General features: G+C 40.3%; 1 protein-coding gene across 7 annotated transcripts in view; it reads left to right on the top strand.

The window, feature by feature from the left end:
* Window positions 1–24,389, top strand: part of LOC132396859 (paralemmin-2-like) — a 377,174-nt gene that overhangs the window by 23,851 nt on the left and 328,934 nt on the right. For all 7 annotated transcript variants that reach the window (XM_059974861.1, XM_059974858.1, XM_059974859.1 and 4 more), the window contains exon 3: window positions 248–378. In XM_059974861.1, coding sequence (XP_059830844.1) covers window positions 248–378 — 131 coding nt within the window. The remainder of the gene's footprint in view (window positions 1–247; window positions 379–24,389) is intronic.

Here is a 24,389-nt window from a genome sequence, read left to right as displayed (position 1 = left end):
TGTTCCTATATTTTACAGTCTTATGGTCCATGGAGACATTAAACTGGGTGTCCAGAAGCTTGCTTTGATAGATTGATTTTAAATGGTGGCTTAAAGTGGCAGAGAAAGACAATATATCGAGAAGCATTTTCAAGGGACAGGACCAGAACAGCTATGGGCAGGTTGATTACAATTGGAGATCAAGGTTTTATGACTTCCCTGCTCTGCAGATTAAAGTTTTCAACGTCTTTCTTCTTTCCTTACTCAGTCCAAAGCCATGCGAGAAAGATGGCTGCTGCAAGGAATCCCTGCCTCATCACCTGAAGAGGAGGAAGCAAGGACCAACCAGGTCCAGCTGGATGAGAACAAGGCAAAGAAATTGGAAGAAGCCATTTGCAGGTCAGAGCTTACATTTATAATCATTTATTATGATAGCAAATAAATGATGGCCTCTAACTCATCTCCATCTTCACGTGTAAGGAGTCCTTCCTGGTACTGGACCATCCCAAAGGGGAAGGATGGTCCCAGGTCTCATTCCCATCCTTTACTGAGTTAATTGCTCCCAGTCAGATGATAATGGGAGTTTCAAGTTCAAGTTCAAGTTTATGGCTTTCATCTATATAAACGTATACCACCAAACAAAACAACGTTACTCTGGACCAAGGTGCACAACACAGTATGTATAACTCAAACACAGCACAAAAGGTACTATTACCACAAATAACAAATAAGAAGGTGCATTTACAACAGAAGTCAAAAAATAAACAGTATACATTAATGGTGCTTCATATGTGTTGAGATCTGTTTGGTGGCAGGGAGTTCAGTAATCTCATGCCCTGTTGGAAGAAGCTGTTTCCCATCCTAACAGTCATAGTTTAATGCTACAATACCTCCAACCTAATGGTAGGGGGCCAAAGCAATGGCTGTCAAAGAGGCTGTTACACAGAGGGGAGGGATCATTGACAATGGTAAGGGCTTTGCAGGCAGCTCTCCTGATGGGTTGAAGAGAGTCCCCGGTGATCCTCTCAATAGTCCTCACAACCCTTTGTAGGGTCTTGTAGTCATATGCCTTGCAGTTCCCCTACCAGATGGTAATGCAGTTGGTCAGGACACTCTCAATGGTGCTCCAGTAAAAATTGGTTAAAGTGGGGTGGTGGGGGCTCGATCACCTCAGTCTCCTCTAGAAGTGGGGATGCTGCTGTGCAGTCTCATTTCAGGAAGCAAAACAGAATTCTAAATTGGTAAATTAGTTATTGTACAAAAGGACTGTTCAATAGTCTTATAACAGCAGGATTGAAGCTGGTCTTGAACCTGGTGGTACATGTCTTCAGGCTTTTGTATCTTCTGTCTGATGGTGGGTGGGGGAGAACTGAGTATGTCTGGGTTAGGTGGGGTCTTTGATTGCGCTGGCTGCTTTACTGAGGCAGCAATAAGTCCATGGAGGAAGGTTGGTTATCGTGATGTCCACAACTCTCTTAAGTTTCTTTCCTACAGTCACATGAAGTGCAATTGCCATACCGAGCCAAGATGCATCTGTATAGAATGTTTTCAAAAGTGCATTAATAAAAATTGGTGAGGGACTAAGGATGCAGCCTTGTGGGACAGCAGTACTGAGGATAATTGTGGCTGAGATATAGTTGCCTGTCCTCACTGATTGCTGTTTGTTTGTCAGGATGTCAAGGATCCAATGCAAAGGGAGATGTTGAGCCCCAGATCTAGAACTTTGGAGATAAGCTTGCTTGGAATCATAGTATTGAAGATGAAGTTGTAGTCAGTCAATAAACAAAGATCTAAGATAGATGCCTTTACTGTCCAGATGATTCAAAGATGATCGTAGGGCCAGGAAGATGGTGTCTGCAATAGACCTGTTTCGGTAGAAGATGAATTACAATGGGCTAAGGTTGCCTGGGAGGCTGTAACTGATGTGTACCATGACCAGCCTCTTGAAGCACCATATGATAATAGATGGCAGAATCTTCAAGTGGTAATCATTAAGGTACATCACCTTATTTTTCTTAGTTAGTGGATGAAGGTGGTCTTTTATAAAAAAAAACTAGAACTTCAGATTGAAGTAAGGAGGGATTAAAAATTCCTGCAAATGTTCTCGCCAGCTGTTCTTTGCAGGATCTAGGGACACTGGCATGAGTGCCATCCGGGCCAGATGCTTTCTGCAAGTTCACTCTCCTGCAGATTGATCTGATTTCTGCAATCATGACTGTGGGTTCAGTTGCTTTGGAGGCTGTTGAGGTGTGTGGTGATGTACTTTTACCCTTCTGTTCAAAACATGCAGAGGGAAGCTTATCAGAAAGAGATGTGCTGTTGTCAGCAATGCTGCCCAGCTTCGTCTCGTCTTGTAGCCATTTATAGCATGTAAGCCCTGCCCTTATACACTAAGACCCAAGAGTCTCGGCCTGAAACGTCGACAGTGCTTCTTCCTATAGATGCTGCCTGGCCTGCGGTGTTCCACCAGCATTTTGTGTGAGTTGTTTGAATTTCCAGCATCTGCAGATTTCCTCATGTTTGCTCTTTAAACTGGTATGGTCTCTTGGCATCTCAGATAGTTTTATCCCAATTTCTTGTATGGGACAAGGTTACCGGATATGAATTCCACAGTCCTGGATTTTAGTAGCGAGTAGACCAGCTGCAGTTCCTGGCTTGGGAACACCCAGATTGGCATCTTTTGTACACAGTCCTTTACACGCTTGCTGATAAAATCCATTATGGTGGTGGTATATTCAACTAGTTTGGCTGCTACTTGGATTCTAGTGAATATTACAGCAATAACGTAATCCAAAGCCCACAGACTGGTGTGTCACTAGAATGTAAAGATCTGCTTCGGATCAGGAGAAGATAACAATAGTAAGAGGCATTGAGGATTAGAGAGAATAAATATAAATGCATCCCAGAAAGAAGCAGCACTGGTAAATGATATTGCCTGGAAAGCATACACGACTCTTAACTTTTAATGGAGAGAGCATTGAATAAAGCAGAAAGGAGGTCATGATAGAAATGCAAAGGGAACAACTGAAATACTGTCAGAATGTGATGTTGCTGGAGATGATGAAGAGATCTTTGAAGATATTGTGAAGTGGAATTAAATAAATATTAATTGAGCAGTGCATTTTTTCATCCAGAGACTGACAAAGGTTGAAAATCATTATAGCCATTATACGTATCCTGTTTGAAAATGATACTTGATTGTGTATAATGTCTATTTGATTATACACAATGAGGTGCTGTGATGAGTTTTGAATACACTAGTACCAAACAGTTCGCAGGAGTGAGAGTATTAATGGGGTTAATGCTAAAGGGGAGTTATTATAGCAATATCAGAAAAGAGAGAGAGATACATCGCTGATAACACACTCTGCATAAACCACAGTCCTCTCCACTACTGTGCGCTGCTTTACGGGAATTCTGATTGAGGACTTAGCCCGCTGCTGGTGTTCCCATGACAATGAAACGGTTAAAGTGACCTCTTCACCAATGTGGAGTAAGCCACCATGGCAGAGTGCAACGAGCACCTGAAATGACCCGACATTGTTTTCGGCTTGGGTGAGAGGAGTGGCTCAGAGTGGCACCTTGGCCACCTCAGTGACTTCACACCATGATGACAGACTGGCAGCATTTACTCTGTGTGTTGTCAGACCATTCAGATCAACTACATCTCATCACCTCCTCTCATCTCAGTTGCTACGGTAACAAGCTAAATATCCAATGACCACTGCTGAGCTTGTTTCCTCTGCTTGTGTCGGAGCTCAAAATAGATTATCAGTTCAGGAGTGCGGTGTAAGACTCATGAATGACATAGCCTGCCCAGCAGATCCATCTGATTGTATCTAGGGCCTCAGTGCTGGAAATATTGGCCTGGGAGAGGAGATGAACTTTGGTTCACTAATCCACTTGGAGGGTTTTGCAAAGACATTGGTCACATCTTTGTGGTATTAGAAGTCATGAGTTCTGGTGCCAATCTCCAAAAGAGACATAGCTCCTCTTCATTTTTTTTCTACTGGGCCTTCATCCTGCACTAAAGGGGTCATATTTCATGTAAATTATTTTCGCTGTTGGTCTAATCCTTGTTTTATGGTAAAAACAAATTAGTTAAATCCATTTGAAAAGGAAAACATATTCAGTGTTAGGCAGAAAGGGTGAGGGATTTGATTGGATGGCTCCTTTAAACTAATATCAGAGGCACAGTGAAACAAATGGATTGTTTCACTGCTCAGTGTTTGCAGTACTCACTGTTACACTTCACACATTTGGTCACCCTGGTGACACCGAGGCTCATCGTCAGACAATCCGTGAATTATAAATTGGTGTGAAAAGACACCTTACTCAGAAGAGAGGAATAAAATGTGAAACAGAGAGAACTTACAGGTTAAGTTGTTTAAAGGATGTGTTTAAAAGCTGTTTTTGGATCCTTATAGGCTATTAAATAAGTCAGGCTAGAACTATTTCTGTGTATACTAGTCAAAGCAACTGGGAAAGCTCACGTCCATTAAGTGCACAGGTAAAGCGGTGTCAGGTAGGTGGGGATTAGTTTAAATAAATGTGGTGCGTATGTCAATTTATTTGAATTAGTTGCTACAGCAGCAGTCTTAAAGGCAATTTACGGTGACAGCAGAGGTTGTGGATAGGTTGCAAGGCCATTTCATGCATGTCAGATCATCTGTGTTGTTTCATTTTGTTACAAACCTGCATAAAAGGATGATGATAAGTCTAGTGGCTTAAAGTTAAATGCAAGAACTTAAAGGGCAGAAAATTGGACCACTCAGCACATCCATCATACTCACTCCACGGCCAAGTATGGTCAGCTCTCTCCAAGCTTTCACAAGAGTTAACTTACAATGAGGACTTTGGTTGCCTCTAGATGTCCCTGTTTACCATATGACCATTGAATTACCTTCAAACTTCAGACACTAAAGCACTGTAATGTGGCACAGTGCAATCCCACAACAATTAAATTAATAGACACTTTTTGTTTTGGATAATCATGATTCGCAGAAGAGAACAGGAAGGTTTCCTGAGTAACGTTTCATGTGAAAGTTCGATGGTCCCTGTGGGAGCACTAGCCTTGATTACAGTCTGGAGAGTAGGACCGGACAAGTAGGACCTATAACTTTCCAGTGTTGAAATCTGTTCCCAGTAAGGGTGATGCAAACAGATTCAACAAAAATAGCTACTCGAAGAGGAACAGCTTACAGAGCTATGGAAACATGGGATGCGGGGTCAAGATGATTGAAAGTGGGTGGTCTTGTTGTGAACCCCTGTTTACATATATGTCATCAGCCACATTAGCCTAACCACCATCTGTACCTGACTCTGTCTGGTATTACCCTGTGGCAATGAATACCATTCCATCAGCTTGTGCAAGATGTCTACAGACAGGCTTGTCAGCACATCATTAACCTATATTGCAGGATAAACGAGCATCATAACTTTATGAATAGACCTGCCAACAACAATTACTGAAAATAGGAATATTTCATAAACAATGCCCAGGAACAGCTGTGTTTCAGAAGGATTAACACTCTCTGATGAATGGATCACAAACGAGGCAAGGCTATCAGATTTAGAGTTGGTCTTTAACTGAGGTTGTACAGTAACAGCAAAAGTAATCGAGAATATTACATCCTCAACAATAGCAAAATTAGAACAAGATGGAGAACTGTCTACAAAGACATCAGAAGAGATTGTAACAATTTGACTTAGGCCAAATGTCCTGACAAGATACCTGTCAGCTCTTAGCTTCAGGGAATGTTGGATTGATGCCATGGAGTGCAAAGCTTGCAAAGAAAATGTTGGATGTGTTTCATTGGCATCGACTAGATTTGAACAATGTTATTTGATACCAGTGAAGACAGTAGGCATTGGCCATGGATCAGAAGAGAGGGATTATACTTGCTTAAAGCAGCTCATTGTTCAGAAGCATGCTAAGGAATGATACTAATCTCAAATAAAGTTGGCAGTAGCATTTTCAGAGAGCGATGTGCTGTATCTGTAAACCCAGCAGAACTTCAAACCACAAGGACTCACTCAAAAAAGCTACTAGACATAGATATATCTGCAAAGAAGGAAGAGAGAGAGAAAGAGCAGCAAAGAAAGAAGAAAGAAATTGGCAATATGTGAAGTGAGTTGTTTCCATTGAAAAAGTAGTGGAATATAAAGGATTGAAGGAAGGCATCAGGATCCAAAGGGTATTATGGAATCATCAGAGAGACAGTTCATCACAACGAGAAATCTCAAGAGGGTCAGAGGATTTGTGCTGCACAAAGAGATTGTTTCTGTTTTTTGCTCAAATTGTGACCCAAGCAAAAGTTGCACTCAAATTGTTGTTTTAAAAACTGATCCAATTATTGTTTGAGTGTGCACCTAGATTTACATATATTATCAAATATAATCAAGACTGCAGAACAGGCAGTGTTTTAGAAGATCAATTTTATTCGAACAGTTTATTGAACTAAGAAATATTCCATGATCTCCAGAGTTCTTATTCAGTTGATCGAGATGAAAACTAATTCAATGCATAAGTAAGCATTTACCATTATTCTGATTTTTAATAACTGAACAAAATGTTACAAAAAAGATAAAGAGCCATCATAACACATACATAAGAAAATCTGCAGCTGCTAGAAATCAAAAGAAACACACACAAAATGCTAGAGGAACTCAGCAGGCCAGGCAACATCTATGAAAGAATAAACAGTCGACATTTCCCCAGCCATTATCAATGCTCATCAGAAATGGTCTGTCTGGTATCAGTGGCTGTAAAACCAGCACTTGTGATATGTACCAGCTGCTCATATGACTATCCACCACCTGTTCCCATGGCTTCACGTGACCCTGATCGGGGGTCTAAGCAGATGCTACACCTTGCCCAAGGGCAACCTGCAGGCTAGAGAAGGAAAAGAGTGCCTTACACCTCCTTTGGTAGAGACATGCCTCCACTATCACCCATCTGTCAGAGTAGTCTGAGTAAATAATCATAATTCATTTCATGGTCAGCCCATACTGCAATTAGGTTATCCCTGTGGTGAAATGAATGAATATTTAAGATGGTGGAGGGGGAGGAAATCAAATGGGCTTCTTTGTTCTGGATTAAAACATGTTAGTGCTGCATCCAGGATAAATAAGTGAAGAGGATCCCTTGCTCAAGGGGGCCCTTGTGGATCCTTGGTAAGAATGTGGTTCATCAGGCGATGAGCCACTTGCCAGAGTTTTCCCAGGCTCTGATCTGTCCTTATTCCCATGGTATTTACTTAGTTTGTCTAGTTGAGTTTCTGGTCAATGCTGACCTCTAGAACATAACATATGAGGACTCTGAGATAGTAAAATTATTGAATATCAAGGGCCGATGGTTAGGCCATCCCTTACTGGAGTTACTCATTGCCTGACAATTGCCACTTATCACCCCATATCAGACTGCCTTCTGGGTTTTGTTGAATGCAGACATGGGCTGCTTCATTGCCTGGAATTGACCACTGTAATCATCAAAACTTCCATATATCACAATTCTCCAACTAAATCTTCCCTCTCCATCCCATCATCTGTTACAGACTGCTGCCAGGTCCTGGGTGAAAAATATTTACCTCAAATTCCCTTTAATCCTTCCACCAATAAAATGAAACACCAAAAATAAATCTTGGTAAATTAATAAATTTAGTTACATTTAAAATGACTACTACAGTTATTAAAAATAGTTTCATGGTAAATTAAGGAAAAGACTGGAATGTGATCCATACAAGGTCACAGGCTGCAAAGACTGATTGGGTGTGTAGGAAAGATAGCAGCAAAACCATGGGACATGGCTGTGGACAATGGATCAACCTCACCCCAGGGAGAATAAAGACCAACAGCTTTGTGGTGAAGGTGAAGGAGGTGAGGTTGAGTTACATCTAAGGGATGAGGGTAGAGGGAGAGAGAGGGATATTGGTAAGAGAAGGGTAATGATGAGGGAATATCACATGAGAAAGAGAAAGGAGAGGGGGCCTCACAGGGGAAGATGATATTGGTCAAGGGAGAGCAGCAGAAGAAAAGAAATGAACATGTTGTGTATATCCATCTGTGTGACCATGTCCCTGTAACTAGAGTGGAGTTAGACTTGTGATCTGAATATATCTGTAGTTATTTGCAGAAGAGCTTGGTCTCCGAATGTCTTGGACCTTTTGGATGAAGACATTGCGGGTTGCAATTAGAAATCTATGTTAAAAGAGTAGACACAACAGATCCTCAAATGCAAGAGAGTATAAGGCAGAAAAACCTTTTGAAATGCGTCACCTTCAAAATCTAAGAAGAGGAGTAGACAATTTATGCATAGCAGGATCCCAGAATTTTCAATATTGCAATGCCTATACAATCACCTTCTAAGAGATTAGCACTAGCCATGAAAATAAAAAAAAAAATTGGTGACCACATATGACAGCAGAAGGAAAAATAGACTGTAGATTAAAAAGAGAAATTCGATGCAATATAAACCCGGTATATCTTAAATGGCATTAAGTTTTTTAGCCATGTATTTGTGATTTTATAAGTTATGTTTGTCAATGTCTTTCAATGGCTTCTTTGGTGTATTCCCAGTTTTAGGGCAATATCCCTTCATATTTAAAGTGCACTGTTTATTATTTGATAATGGGTTGCAGGTTAGTAAGAAATTGGGAGCAAAAATAAATGTGAAAATAGTGTCCAACTCCACAAAAAAAAACATGCTCTGGTATCCTAGTTATTTTATTTTAATAGGATTAAATTGCCATTTTATAAATAGTTTCTCTTCCCTTCTCTAGTGAAAGGCATGCAGGGGCTTTACATGACAACTATCTGCACTATTTCATGGGAATAACTTTCAAGCACATACAGTACATAACTGTGAGCCAAAATAACTTTAACAAATATTCAGCTTTGAAAAACAACCTACTATAAATGACAAGTCACACTATCTTTTGAAAATATTTTCTGTTTTCTTTCTTCCCGCCCCATTTTCACCTAACAGTCTTGCTTTGATTCGGCAGATAGTACGGTATGGAAACAGATCTTCAGCCCATCCAGCCTATGCTGTCATTTAACTTCCACATCTGTAAACAGTTATTGATTACGTTCTCTATCCGAGTTTCTGACCCATTTCTTGTTTGTCTACAGTTCTCAATCCTATATAACCTTGAATGTTAACATAGATTCTACTAAGACCTTTGACCTTGAAAGTGAGTTCCACAGTGTCCCAGCACTGTGCAAAGAGGTCCTCTTCACTCTATTTTTAGAACATAGAACTGTACAGCACAGGAAAAGATCATTTGGCCCACAGTAACAATGCCAATCATGATGATGAATTAAACTAAACCTATCTGATTGTAAATGAAGCACATCCCTCCATACCCTGCAAGTTGATATGCCTGCCTAGATGCTTCTCAAATGCCCCTATCATGTCTGTCTCCACCAACTACCATGACAACGCTTTTCAGGTGCCTACTGCTCTCTGGGTAAAAAAAATCCAATCCATCTCCTTCAAACTTTTCCCCTCTCACCTCAAATCTATGCACTCTGATAGTTGACATTTCTACCCTGGGAAAAAGAATCAGAAAAGCCAGGTTTATTATCACTGACGTATGTCATGAAATTTGTTATTTTGCGGCAGCGGTACACTGCAATATATAAAATGTATTATAAATTACAATAAAAATACACACTCAGTGGCCACTCTATTAAGTACAGCTTCTCATTAATGCAATTATTTGAACAGTAAATCATGTAGGAGCAACTCAATGCATAAAAGCATGCAGACATGGTCAAGAGGTTCAGTTGTTGTTCAGACCAAACAACAGAATGGGGAAGAAATGTGATCTAAGTGACTTTGTCCATAAAATGATTGTTGGTGCCAGAGAGGGGTGTTTGAGTATCTCAGAAACTGCTGATCTCCTGGAATTTTCATGTACAACATTCTCCAGAGCTTACAGCAACAAAGATCATCCAGCGAGTGGCAGATCTGTGGGTGAAAGCACCCTGTTAATGAGAAAGGTCAGCTAGCCAAACTGGTTCAAGCTGACAGGAAGGCAACAGTAACGGCACAGCAGTGTCATGCAGAAGAGCATCTCTGAACACACAACACATCGAGCTTGTGGCCTACAGATCACCTACAGTAGCAGAAGATCAGAACGTACATAATAAAGTGGCTGTGTGTGTATATAAATAAAAGAGCAAAAATACTGATCATGGGTTCATTGTCTGCTCAGAAATCTGATGATGAAGGGTAAGAAACTATTGCTAAAATATTGAGTGTGTGTCTTCAGGCTCCTGTCCTTAATGATGGATGCCATATGTTGAAAATAACTTTAATAGTATCTTTTCCAGTGCTTCTAATAAATCAGCTGATCATCTAGGTAATTTGTTCCAAAAAAATCTCTTTTTATTGGCTGTAAAGCATTCACCAGAACATGACTGCAATATGAATTTATACTTCTTGAAAACGGCAAGGAAGAAAAACATATAAAGAAAATTCCACAATAATTTATAGAGCTCTGGAATTCCAATCTATTTCCAGTATCTTTTATACCCACACACATTTATTTATTTAGTGATACAGTGTGAAGTAGGCCCTTCCTGTACTTTAATCCACTCTGCTCATCCCTCGACAAACCCCATCAACCCTAGCTTAATTGTGGGACAACATACAATGACCAATTAATCTACTAACCGACAAAGCTATAGACTGTTGGAGGAAACTAGGGCACCTGGGAGAACCTCGCACATTCCATGGCGAGGATGTATAGATTCCGTACAGAATGGATCTGGAATTGAACTCTGAACTCTGGAATGCCCCAAACCGTATTAGTGTTGCGCTAACCTTGGAGCCCACATATATCCCTATATATATAAGGATAAATTATTGAAGGTGGAGGGACTGTGTCTCTTTTGCAACTCAACCTCCCTCCTTTCCTCCACGCACCCTGGCATCCCACACACGAGATTTTTCAGTCTTTTTGTTCATAAGTAAGATCTGCCACATGCTAAATACAAAGTGTCACTTTCTGGATTCTGCTTCCACACAAGGAACATGGGACGACAGTGAGCAGGAGGCTGCGATAAACAAATGATGTTGGAAGATGCATAGTCTGTGCTCTGCAGCAGAGGGGTTTTCCACTGGCCTGAGATATTAGCTGTCAAGCCTGTCTTAATAAAGAAAGTGAGTTAGGTCAACTAAATTGTCTTTGGATCTAACTTTATCAGACATTGGAGGATAGCCAGTATGTTAAACCAGCAACATATTCATATAAACGAAAGGCTTTTCTGAGAGAGCAGCTTGGAAACTGTTGTTGTGCACCCTTATCAGTCCCATCTGTTGGACTGCACCAATTCCAAGTTCTGGCATCACTCTTGCTGATGACAATGAACTCCACCTCATACCTCTCCGGATTCTTTGGGATCACTACTTACACAGTGCAAATCCTGGCAGGCTTCTGAGCAGCCTTGTTCTCTATTGATCACACCTCCTGTGGGTTTTACCTACACTACCTCTAGATAAATGGCTTACTTCATGCAGATACAGTATTACATGTTGCTCTGAGTCAAACTAAAACATCTTTAGTTTCCCTCATTCCAACATCTTGGCATAAACACATTTAGTGGGTATTTCTTTCACTGAATTAGCCTCGTTTGGCACCAAGGTAATTATGGTCAACTAGTACTCTGATTCTAACACCACACCCTCTGGATTTTCAATGTCTTCTTTCCATTTGAACACGATTTGTAGAGGTAATTTTTACAGTGTTCATCATGTGTATTTTTCCCAAGCACAGTGTATTACTTTGCCAGCTTATCATTTTGCTGTCCACAAGAATTGCAACATCTAATCAATCTTAGCTTTACTTTCACTCTTCTGCCTTTAATCTCTCACCTCTCCACATGTCCTTCCTGCTGCTGGCCATCCAAAATTTCCATCCTGGCCTTGGATAGCTACACAAATTTAAATGCCCCCATTTGGAGTTAAACCACTTTCAGCCATTTCCTCAGGCTGATCTTGTGTGATCCACAAATAGCAAATCTTTGTTGAGGGAGTTCTTTAAATCTATAAAATCACAGATCCTTCAAGAAATTATCAGATAATTTTCCCTTCTTCCAAGTTCCATGCAAAGAAGTGGTCACAGTCCACGTTTCATTTCAAGGCGCTTTGCAGTGCGCTTGTGTTGTATTCTCCAGAGTCTCATTTGACTGTTTACTGGTAGGATACAACTTTGTGGTGTTGCTGCCAAGAGACTTTATAATATCTCAACTTTTGGCTGTTCTGATTGATTTTGAGGTGAAAATTTTTTCTCCACTATCTCCATTCCTCTGAAACATGACTTGCCTGGAAATCCATCAACTATTCCTTTGTTTCAATCGCACGACTGATAGTCAACAAATAAATGTACGCAGGTTTGATTAATTAGGAGAGATCCTATTTTCCATTAAGTATTCAAGTTCATATAGGGAAATGTTATGGCTTTATCAACCAGCGCTTCTAACAGCACACATCAATATTATTCTATAAGATACTGGAGGATATCAGAATCAGGCTTATTACCATTGTCTTATATGAGAAGAAATTTAACAGCAGTGTGAGAGAGTGAGAAAGAATCAAGTAAGTTTTTATTTCATGTTAGGTTTTCTGCCATTTGCTACAGATGGAACTGATGAATTTAATCAGTCTTGGTACAACAAAAAATACTGGAAACACTCAACAGAATAGATAGCATCAGTGGAAAGAAAGACATAGTGATTCTCCAAGTTGAACCTACAAGATTAACTCTGTTTATATCTTCCCAGATGCTGCCTGACCCAGATAATGTTCCCAGCATTTTCTGTTTTTATTCAGATTTTCAACATTGGTGTTTTTTTTATCTTCATTACAGAAAATTGGGTGTATTTTTTTCCATCGGCAACCTCTTGCTCTTCTTATATGTTTTTTTGGCAAACTTGATCAGTGTTCAATTATCCATCAACAACCAATGAGTCTTAGTTTAGTTGGCTCAACAGCCACTGAATTCCTCTAACATCTGAAATCAGTCCAGTTTTTTTATGGCAATTTGTCAGGCATGATTCCCCAGACAGAATGCTCAGAAGCTTCAGCCTATGGTAGTAAATTCTAATTGGCAGGCAAGAGTTGGTGATCAGTAAGAATAAGGTACCATTCTTGTTGTACTCTACAGTCTACAAGTCAATGGCCTTTAGCAATTCTCCAACTATCTTCTTTGAGGAATATAAAGACCAGGGAATTAATGTAAATGCTGTGTTTTTTGTTGATTTGAAAAACAACAACTTTTATTTAAGAAAACGCTCAACAAAACATTCTGTGATGCTTCACACAGGTTTCCTCATGTATAAATTATGATAATAAGGTAGGTAATTAAATGCCCATTAAAGAGAGAGTTCTTCAGTGTAGTTTAAAGAGAAAAAAAACAGAAGGGTTTAATGCGGGAATTCTAGGACAGGGGATCATGACAGATGAAGAAGTGCTGTTCATTTTGTAGTTGCTTTGTTTATAGATGATCCAAGCAGGGAAGTAAAGGATTGGAGGGCTGGATGAGAACACAGAGGCAATGAGGTGTGAGACAGTGGAGGGATTGAAAAACAAAGATGAGAATTTTAAAATCTAAACTTTGCTTAACCTTACAAGGCAGCAAAAAGGACATAGAATAGGACACAGGCAGCAACCTTTTGGGTGACCTCTCTTTTAAGGAGAGTATCTGAGATGCAAAGTGACTTGAAACAGATTAGGACAGGGGTCAGCAACCTTTACCACTGAAAGAGCCACTTGGACCCGTTTCCCACAGAAAAGAAAACACTGGGAGCCGCAAAACCCGTTTGACATTTAAAATGAAATAACACTGCATACAATGTTTTGTTTTGCCTTTATGCTATGTATAAACAAACTATAATGTGTTGCATTTATGAAATTGATGAACTCCTGCAGAGAAAACGAAATTACATTTCTGCATGCAACAAAAACATTTTGAACTCCGACAAAAAGACGTTGGGTTGAAGGTTACTTTTAAGTAAAATACTTAACGTCTATTTGAGTCCTTCTTGTATTTATGAAAAACGCCAAACTTAAATTTGCCGCCAGCAGCAAACCAAAAATAACGTCAGCCAGCTGTCAACCTGAAAAATAAAAGGACTATTTCACTGAACAATGAAAACATATGAATATATGTAAAGTAATAGGCAATTAAAATATTTATCATACTTGTTCAGGTTGACTCACACCTGACAATGCAGTCGTATTCAGTAGGGATGGATCGATGCTTAGGGGAGTGACCGGGAAAGATAATGTGTTTTTTTCCTCTCTGAACTCACAGAAGCGTTTCCCAAACGATGTTTGCATTGCGATGATTGCAGAATGTAAATACTCCGAATTTATCATGTCGTGACCTTGATTGAACTCTCTCAAATTGTGGAAGTGAGACAATGTGCCTTTCTGTAAATCTCTGGCAAGCAACGTCAACTTGCGCTCGAATGCCAAAACATCCTCCAACATGTGCAGGGCTGTACGTCCTTACCCCGTTGAAGAGCTGTGTTCAGCGTGTTCAGGTGCGCTGTCATGTCTACCATGAAATGTAGCTTTTCCAGCCACTCTGGCTGTTCCAGCTCAGGAAAGTTGAGCCCTTTGCTGCCCAGGAAAGTTTTCACTTCTTCCAGACACGCGACAAAGCGTTTCAGCACCTCCCCTTTGGACAGCCAGCGATAAAAACACGTTGTAGCGGTGTGCTACACGCAGTCAGTAAACTGCAGTCAAAGATAGCTTTATTCGAACTAAACAGTCTTGCTTTTAAGCCTCCCTCAACCCGCCCCCCATGGGCGCGGATGCTGCAAAAGACACGTACTCACAAACCCCCGTAGGCTATCTCCCTTAGCCTGAACGCTGGCTAATTGTGAGCCGGTTCGGATGTGTCAGGAAATGGGTCGCCACAACGTCTTATTTAGATTGTACAAGATCACCATAATCTTCAAATTTAGATTTACATTTCAAAAACTAACAAACTAACATAAAATACATTTTAATTAAATACTGACCATGTAGCGGTGTGCTACACGCAGCGCTAAAATTACGACACGGAGTCGGTAACTGCAGTCGAAGGAAAAAACTTTATTCGAAATCTTCAGCCTCACTTTTAAGCCTCTGTCAACCGGCCCCCCATGGCGCAGAGGCTCCAAAGCTCTGTGCTCGCAAACCCCCGTAGGCTATCTAATTGTGAGCCGGTTCCGATGTGCCAGGAAAAGGGTCGCCACAACCAATTATTTCCCAAAGCAACAGGGAGCCGCAGCACAGACGTAAAAGAGCCACATGTGGCTCCGGAGCCGCGGGTTGCCGACCCCCGGATTAGGAGAATGGGCAAGAAAGCAGCAAATGAAATACGATGTTGGAAAATGCATGGTCATGCACTTTGGTAGTAGAAATAAATGTGAAGGCTATTTTCTAAATGGGGAAAAAATCCAAATATCTGAGATGCAAAGGGACTTGGGGGTCCTTATGCAGAACACCCTAAGGGTTAACATGCAGGTTGAGTCAATGGTGAGGAAGGCAAATGAAATGTTAAAATTCATTTCAAGAAGTCTAGAACACAAAATCAAGGATGTGATGTTGATGATTTATAAGGCACTGGTGAGGTTTCACCTTGAGTACTGTGAATAGTTTCGGTCTCCTCATCTAAGAAAAGATATGCTGGTATTGGAGAGGGTCCAGAAAAGGGTCACAAGGATGGTTCTGGGAATGAAAACGTTATCATACAAGGAATGTTAGATGGCTCTGGGTCTGTACTCACTGGAATTCAGAAGGATCAGGGAGGATATCATTGAAACCTTTGAAATATTGAAAGAACTAGCAGGGTAGATGTGGAACTGATATTTCCCATGGTGAGGGAGTCTAGAACAAAAGGGCAAAGCCTAGCCTCCATTTAAAACAGGGATGCAGAGGAATTTCTTTAGCCAGAGGGTGGTGAATTTGTTACCACATGCAGCTGTGGAGGCCAGGTTGTTGGGTGTATTTAAGGCAGAGATTGGTAGATTCTTGATTGGACATGGCATCAAAGGTTACAGGGAGAAGGCCAAGGAATGGGTTTGAGGAGAAGAAAAAAGGATCATCCATGATTGAATGGCCTGATTTCATCCCATCAACCATTATCCTCTGTCCTCTACAAGCAAGCCAGTTCTGAATCCAAACAACCAATTCACCATAGATCCTTTGCATCTTAATCTTCTGGATGAACCTCCCTGAAGGTCCTTGTCAAATGGCTTACTAAAATCCATGTAGATTACACTCAATGCCCTACCTTTATCAATCAACTTTGGTCAAGACTCCAGCAATCTCATCTCCCACCTCTCCCATTAACCTTGTGTATATTCCTCAGGTCCTGGGAACTTACCCACCTTAATATTTTTTAAGAGACTGAGCACTGACACCAGTCCTTTGTTATACAGTCGGCCCTCCTTATCCGCGAGTTCCACATGCGCGAATTCAACCAACTGCGAATGGAGAAAACCCTGAAGTGCTCTTCCAGCACTTGTTGTTTGAGCACGTACAGACTTTTTTCTTGTCATTATTCCCTAAGCAATGCAATATAACAACTATTTACATAGCATTTACATTGTATTAGGTATTATAAGTAGAGATGATTTAAAGTATACGGGAAGATGTGTGTAGGTTATTGCTGATCGGGATTGGAAAAAACAGTGAGTTATTTTACTAAGTAAGTTGGAATATAATATTTAGCGTCAGTTAATCAAACGTTTGTCTTAGTATATTGCACATATTTTACCTTTCTATGCATATAAAATGCTTAAGAAACGTATGTATTTCAATAATTAAACCATTGTGTAGCTTAGTAATAAATTGTAGCTTTCATTGGGGCAGGGCCTTTCTTACTTTATCCTTTAAAATTGTTCCGATCATTGACCAACTGTAGCCTAACGCTTTTCCAATGACCAATGGTGTTTCACCTCTTTCCGATCGTTTTATTATTTCCACTTTATTTTCAATCATGATCATTTTCGTGAACAGAAACACTGCAGATTCTGATCTCCGCTGGGTCCTAAAGTCCACCGCACTGAGACAGGTTAAATAAGGGACTTGAGCATCAGTGTTTTTTGGTATCCACGAGGGGTCCCAGAACCAATCCCTCACGGATAAGGAGGGCTGACTGTATTGATATACCCCAGCTTAAATTCACACTCCACACCGATCACCTTGTCTTCCAGTCCTTCTCACTGGTAAATACTGATTTAAAGTACTCATTTAGACCTCACCTACATACTGCACATCCAAGCACATGTTCTTTCCTTTATCCTTGAGTGGTCCTACCCGCTTCCTAGTTACCCACTTGCTCATGATACTCATACAGAGTGCCTTAGGATCCTCTTTAATCCTACTTTCCAAGGAACTTTCACGACACCTCCAGGCTCTCCTATTTCCCTCTTGAGTTCTTTTCTGGCTTCTTTATAATCATCAAGGGCTCTGTTTGATTTTGGCTTCCTAAATCTTAAATATGTTTCCTTTTTCTCCTTGACTAAATTCACCACCTTTTTCAACATGCAAGATTCCCTTACCTTGTATTTCCTTCCTATTAAAATAGACCTGTCCTACACTCTGTACTGTTTGTCTTTAAACACCCTACGCATGTCAGTATTGGACTTGCCCAAAAACAGCTGTTCCCAATTAACTCTCCCTTGTTCCCGCCTAATACTCCCGTAATTTGATCTGTTCCAATTAAGTACTCACTGCAAGGTCAATGTTATCCTTATCAGTAGCAATTTTAAAACTTAAATAGTTGTGATTACTGTTCTCCTATTGAAAGTTCAGTTACCTGGCCATGCTCATTATCCAGCACCGTAGACTTCCCTCTTGTTAGACTATCAATATATTGATTTAAGAAACCCTCCTGGATGCACCTAACATATTTTGCCCCCCTCTAAACCTTGTGCATTAAGGAGGTCTAGTCTATGTTGGGAAAGTTAAAGCTACCCACTACAACAATATTGTTGCTTGTACATTTTTCCTGCATATTTGCTCCTCATTGTCCCAGTGGATACTGGGGAGATCTGTAGTATAATTCCATCTGAGTGACTGCATCTTTCTTATTTCTGATTCCTTCCACTGTGGACTCTATGGATGAGCCCATCATTATGTACCCTCTGAATGCAGCTGTGATATTGTCCCTGATAAATAGTGCAACCGCCCCACTCCTACACCTTTTACTTCTTCCTCTATATTTTCTGAACCATTGAAACACTGGAGCATTAAGTATCCATTCTCATTCTCTCTCCCTCACCCTCTTCCTCTCCCTCTCTTTCCCTCCCTTTCCCTCCCTCTTTCCCTCCCTCTCTCCCTCTCTTTCCCTCTCTTTCCTCCCTGTCTCCCTCCCCATCTCAAAATCACAGTTCCATGTATTGTTCCATAATCTACATTCATCACCCTTATCCATAATACTCCCAATATTAAAATACACACATTTCAATCTGTCCACCCCATTATGTCTACAGCATTGCTCCTGTCAGTTCTTACTGGTCTTTCATCCTGCCTTCTTTTCAGTTCCTCCACTTACTGATCTGGTGCACTGGTCCCCATTCCCGTACCAAACTAGTTTAAAGTTTCCTGAGTAGCACTAGTGAACTTCTCGGCTAAGATATCAGTTTCACTCCAGATCAGAATCAGGTTTTTGTGGCAGTGGTACAATGCAATATATAATATTTTAACTGAATTACAAAGTTTATACTATATATATAGAATATACAGTGCAAAAAAAGGTAGTGAGGTAGTCTTCATGGGTTTGATGTCCATTCAGCAATCAGACAGCCAAGATGAAAGTTGTTTTCTGAATCTCTGAGTGTGTGCCTTCAGGCTCCTGTACCTCCTTCCTGATGGTAGCAATGAGAAGAGGGCATGCCCTTGGTGATTGGGGTCCTTAATGATGGACACTGCCTTTTTGAGGCATCACTCCTTGAAGATGCCCTGGATGCTATGGAGGTTTAGTGCCCATGATGGAGCTGACTGACTTCACAACTTCATACAGCTTCTTTTCATCCTGTGCAGTACCCCTCCCCCCATACCAGACGGTGATGCAGCCAGTCAGAATGCTCTCCACGATACTTTTGCAGAGATTTGTGAGTGTCTTTGAAGACATAGCAAATTTCCTCAATCTCCTAATGAAATATAACCACTGTCATAACTTTGTTGTAACTGCATCAATCCCAGGATAGATCCTCAGAGATGCTGACACCCAGGAACTGCTCATTATTTCCACTTCTAATCCAAGAGGACTGGTGAGGAGAGGAAGTCAAAGTCAAGTTTATTGTCATATGCACTAGTGTTATGAAAGGTTTAGTTACCACAGCATTGGAGACAAAGTCATAGAGTCTGCATCATCCATCAACTACCTACTTATACCAATCCTACAGTAATCTCACTTTTTAATTCTCCCCACATTCCCCCAAGATTCTACCACTCACCTGCACACCAGGGGCAATTTTATAGTGGTCCTACATATCATTGGGATCTGGGAGGAAACCAGAGCATCCGGAGGAAACCTGAATGGTACAAATTCCAACACATACAGCACCCAAGGTCAGGAGCAAACCAGGTCTCTGGCATTGCAAAGGCAGCTCTGTCTATTGTGCCACTGTGCCAACCTCATTTTAGTAAATAAATAATGAAACCTAGCACTGAATCAGATTATTTGGAATGACTACTTGAAAAGGTAATGGAAGAAGATTCAATAGCAACTTTCAATCAAGGAATTAGTTGAATATTGGTTAGCTATAGGATAGGATGGGGAAATAAGGGTAATGGGATAGTTTTAAAACATCTGGCAATGTCATTGATGGACTGAATGGCCTCTATCTGCATTAAAATTACGAGGAAGACAGGATTCCCCATCTTACAAACCAGAGCTCAATGAAAAAGAATACAAAAATACTTTGAGTGTATTTCTGAACCTGATGATTAATGTGGGTATTAAGTACATCAAATTTTGGATTTCACCATATTTTCAGGCTGCTATATTAGAGCTTACGCCTGTAAATGAGAAACAATCTTAGAGTCACAACTCAACTAAAAGCTGATAAGATTCAGTTCATGCAATTTTGTTGAAATTTTTGTGGGGCTGCCATGTCTTTGACTATAACCATGCTACCATAAACACTTTTCAGTTTTCCCTAGAGGGGCAATTAGTTGAAATTGTTAGTTTTCTGCAGCTGATCTTGATTTACAAGTAGCGTAGCTGACTAAATAATCACATTTCTATTTCAATTAGCTTGGAAACCTTTTGTTTTATGACAAAGAAAATTATCCTAACTACTTGCTGGTCTCTCACAGTGGACTCCTGCCAAAGTTGTTTTTAATTCATTCTTGGCATGTGGCCATAGCTGAAAACAGAAAAATGTGTTGCCCATCTTTTGGTCCCCAAACTGAAACCTGAATACATTTTATGAGACCACTTCATAAGACAGTTCAAGGTCAAACATGTTGTCAGGGGAAAAGGTGACACAATAGACCAGACCAAAATGAATATGATCCTGGAGGAGCTGAGGGGTTTTGTTGGAGTGGTTGTGGAAAGGATGCTTCTTCTTGCGGGAGAATCATGAATTCACTTTGGGTAAATGGGAATGTGGATTTGAGATATCAATCAAATGAGCTATGATTTTATTAAATGACAGCACAGGTCTGAGGAGCCAAATAGGTTACTCCTGCTCTTCACTCGTATCTTCATATGATTACCAAAGGCAATTTTTTTAAACCAAGCCTGGATTGTCAATCTGCTTCAGCCCTGAAATAGTTTCATTCCAGGAGGGTTGGTTATTAAAGCAGCTGCCTGGATTATGGACTGGCAAGATTCTTCATAAAGTATCTGGAGTGGTTTGAGCCCTGTTCCAGAACCTGGCAAAAGATCTGTCATGATGTCTCAGTAGTGAGGGAATGCTTCATATTCAAAGCTGAGGTACCTCAAATTAGAAATAAATAGAGTGTTACAATACAGAGGCCATTCAACCCATCAGGGTTATGCTAGACTCTGGTATAGCAAACCTGTCAGGCCCATGTCCCCACTATTTCCACACAAAACTTTGAAGATTTCTCTCCCAGATCCTAGCCACCATCCTTTCAGATTACCAATATAAACTATCCTCAACCACCCCAAAAGGGAGTAAATTACAGATACTATATGAAAAAGATTTTCCTCACAGACCTCATCCTGCCCTTTTATGTATTTTGCTAATTTTTTTCAATCTGTATCTCAAGTAGCTGAACTTACCTTTGTACAGTTCTGTCAATTCTCCTATCAATCTTCTTTAGTCCATGTAGATCAAGATATCTCCTCCTTGTATCCAAAACCTGTCGTATCTGAAATTATTTTCTGAAATCTTTTCTGCAAACTGTCTAGGATTGTCAGGTCCCTCCTTAAGTGGGGTGACTGGAAGGAACTCGATGGGAACTGTGGTTGTGAAATGCAATAACCCCCTTTAGAAGCTCCTGCTTTTCTTAACGGACAGACCTCAAAGATCACAGAGCACAATGTTGAAGAATTACAGTCCCATTTATCACTTAGAAAACATAACAAAAATATTATGATAGGTTTTTGATGTGAAATGTCTCTCTCCACCGATGCTGCCTGACCTGCTAGATTTGCAGATACTCCTGCAATCTCCTTTTTAACGGATTCTCATGGGGAGAACATACAAACTCCTTATAGGCATGGCGGGAATTGAACCCAGGTTGTCTGTACTGTAAAGCCTTGTGCTAACCACTACACTACCAATAATGGAACTAACTCTGGTTATTCCTTTGGATGCATAGAGTTAAGTTTCTTGAGACTTACTGGCACCACACTCGTCCATGCCAGGAAGTATGATCCACATCTGTGAAATGTGGATCATACAAAACCATAAGACATTAAAGCAGAATTAGGCCATTCTGCCTATTGAATTTGCTCCACTATTTGATCATGCCCAATTTTCCTTCCTCTCTATCTCCTGTCTCATTCTCCTGCCTTCTCTCCATAAACTTAACAGCCTTACAAATCGAAAACTATTGACCTCTGCTTTAAATATACCCAATGACTTACACCACAGCTTTCTGTGGCAATGAATTCCACTGGCTAAAGAAATTCCTCCTCATCTCTGTTCTAAAAGGACATCCTTTTATTCTGAGGCTGTGCTCTCTGGTCCTAGATGTTTCTGCTATGGGAAACATCCTCTCCACTTCCACTCAATCCAGGCCCTCTCAGTAGGTTTCAATAAGATCAGTCTTCACTCTTCTAAACTCCAGTGAGTACAGGCCATGAGTCATCAAATGCTTCTCATATGTTAACTCTTTCATCCTCAAGCTCAGATTCATAAAGCTCTCTGGACCTCCTCCGTCACCAGCAGATCTTTCTGATTTATTCCTTGTAATGTAGAAAATTGAGAGGTGAATTGATAGAGGTATACAAAATTATGAGAGGTATAGATGGCATAAATGCAAGCAGACTTTTTCCACTGAGGTTGAGTGAGACTACAACTAAAGGTCATGGGTTAAGAGTGGAAGGTCAAAAGTTTAAGGAGAACATGTGGGAAAACTTCTTCACTCAGACGGTTGTCAGAGTGTGGTACAAGCTGCCAGCACAAGTGATGCATGCAAGCCCGATTTCAATGTTTATGAAAACTTTGGATAGGTGCATGGATTGTAGGGGTAAGGGGGGCTCTGGTCGCAGTGCTGATTAATGGGAGTAGACAGTTGAGGTGGTTTGGCACAGCCTAGATGGCTTGAAGAGCCTGTTTCTCTGTTGTACTTTTCTATGACTCTATCCTTCTTTACACTCCAAATGCAGTTTGACCAATGCCTAATAGATCCTCAGCATTACATCCTTGCTTTAATATTTTAGTCCTCTAGATATGAATGCAAGCTTTGCATTTGGCTTCTTCAAAACCATTATCATTGGAGTAGGGTGGTGAAAGTTTTGAGAGGGAGGCTAGGGAGAGAGCCAGGATTACCCATGTCTTGGATTCTTTAAAAAAAAATGCAATTTATATATTTTTAAATCATTTTCAAGAAATAATGATTTGCAAAGAAATACTGTAAAATTAGATTTGTCTTCTGAAAGTCCTTCTTTAAAAAATTACCCAGCTAAAAGTGGCCCAATGAATGTTTCACTCTGATGTTAGTATACGGCTATTAAAATAATCAAATACCTATTAATGTTACATCGGAATCCACTGTTGGTTTCACTTAAATTCTTTACATTGGGTTTCCTAATAAAAATAATTATGAGTTTACAGTACTGCTTGTTCTGCTTCACCCTCCCTGCACACTGTTTAGTTGGATTCTTCAAATACAATCACACTCTTTGTCCTTTACCTGCAGTTCTGACAGGTTGGGGTAAATCCGGACAATCTTTCTATTAAGAGTCAAATAATTATTCTCCTTCTGAGAAATTGAAGACATTATTAGCAAAAACTCAAAAATAAGAGCCCGACATTACATTATTTTTCAAGCCTGCATAAATCATAACCAGGAATCTTAACACACAAATCTTCTCAGGAGAAGGAGAAACCATTTCAATATAGTTTGCTTTGTTCTGGAACCAAGCACTTTTGCCAAATGTATAGATTCAGCAGTTATACAGAAACACTATTGTTCATTTTGCGAGTTACTTCTTTCAGTGGAACAAGAACGAGGACTGTGGTTAATAGAGAGGGGCTCCTTTTTTAAAAAAAAAACAACCAATTCTAGTGTATATTTTTGCAATGCTTCTGTTATTTACAAGTTCATAGAATAGTGGCTATTGAAAGTACAGAGACCAGCTTCTGTACTACGTGCCAAGAATGATTTTTCAATCATGGCAGAAATTAACTGAGGTTAGGATTTTTGCTAAACTGCTCTTGCAGAAGGAATGTATTTTTGCCTGTTTCAGGGATGGTAAAGCTATGAAATAAATGTTTCTTACCCAGAGATCAGTTGGATGCAGAACATGCTGCTGCAGAGCTGCTTTGAAATAATTAGTATGGATGCAGTTAAGGGGCTGATAAGTACACACAAGGGGAGGAAAGGGAAAAAGGGAGGGAAGAAGTTTGTTCTGAGCATATATACCAGCATGAAGTAGTTGAGGCAAATAGTACTTTTCTGTACTGTGGGGGTTAGTGGTTCCTTGAACACCCAGATTTGGAAGCAGTTCTTGATGATGAGGCTGCACTTGGTGAATTTAATGCCAGAATCAGAATCAGGTTTATTATCATTGGCATGTGACGTGAAATTTGTTAACTTACCAGCAGCAGTTCAATGCAATACATAATCTGGCAGAGAGAGAAAAATAATAACAATAATAAATAAAATTAAAAAATAATAATAAATTGCTAGAAACAGTACAAGAATGTGGTCAGGACTTGAGATCCTGAATTATCAGGAGAGCCTAGGCAGGCTAGGA

This window comes from Hypanus sabinus, chromosome 7 (genome assembly GCF_030144855.1).
Source record: "Hypanus sabinus isolate sHypSab1 chromosome 7, sHypSab1.hap1, whole genome shotgun sequence".
Lineage (NCBI taxonomy): Eukaryota > Metazoa > Chordata > Chondrichthyes > Myliobatiformes > Dasyatidae > Hypanus > Hypanus sabinus.
This window is presented reverse-complemented; position numbering and strand designations above follow the sequence as displayed.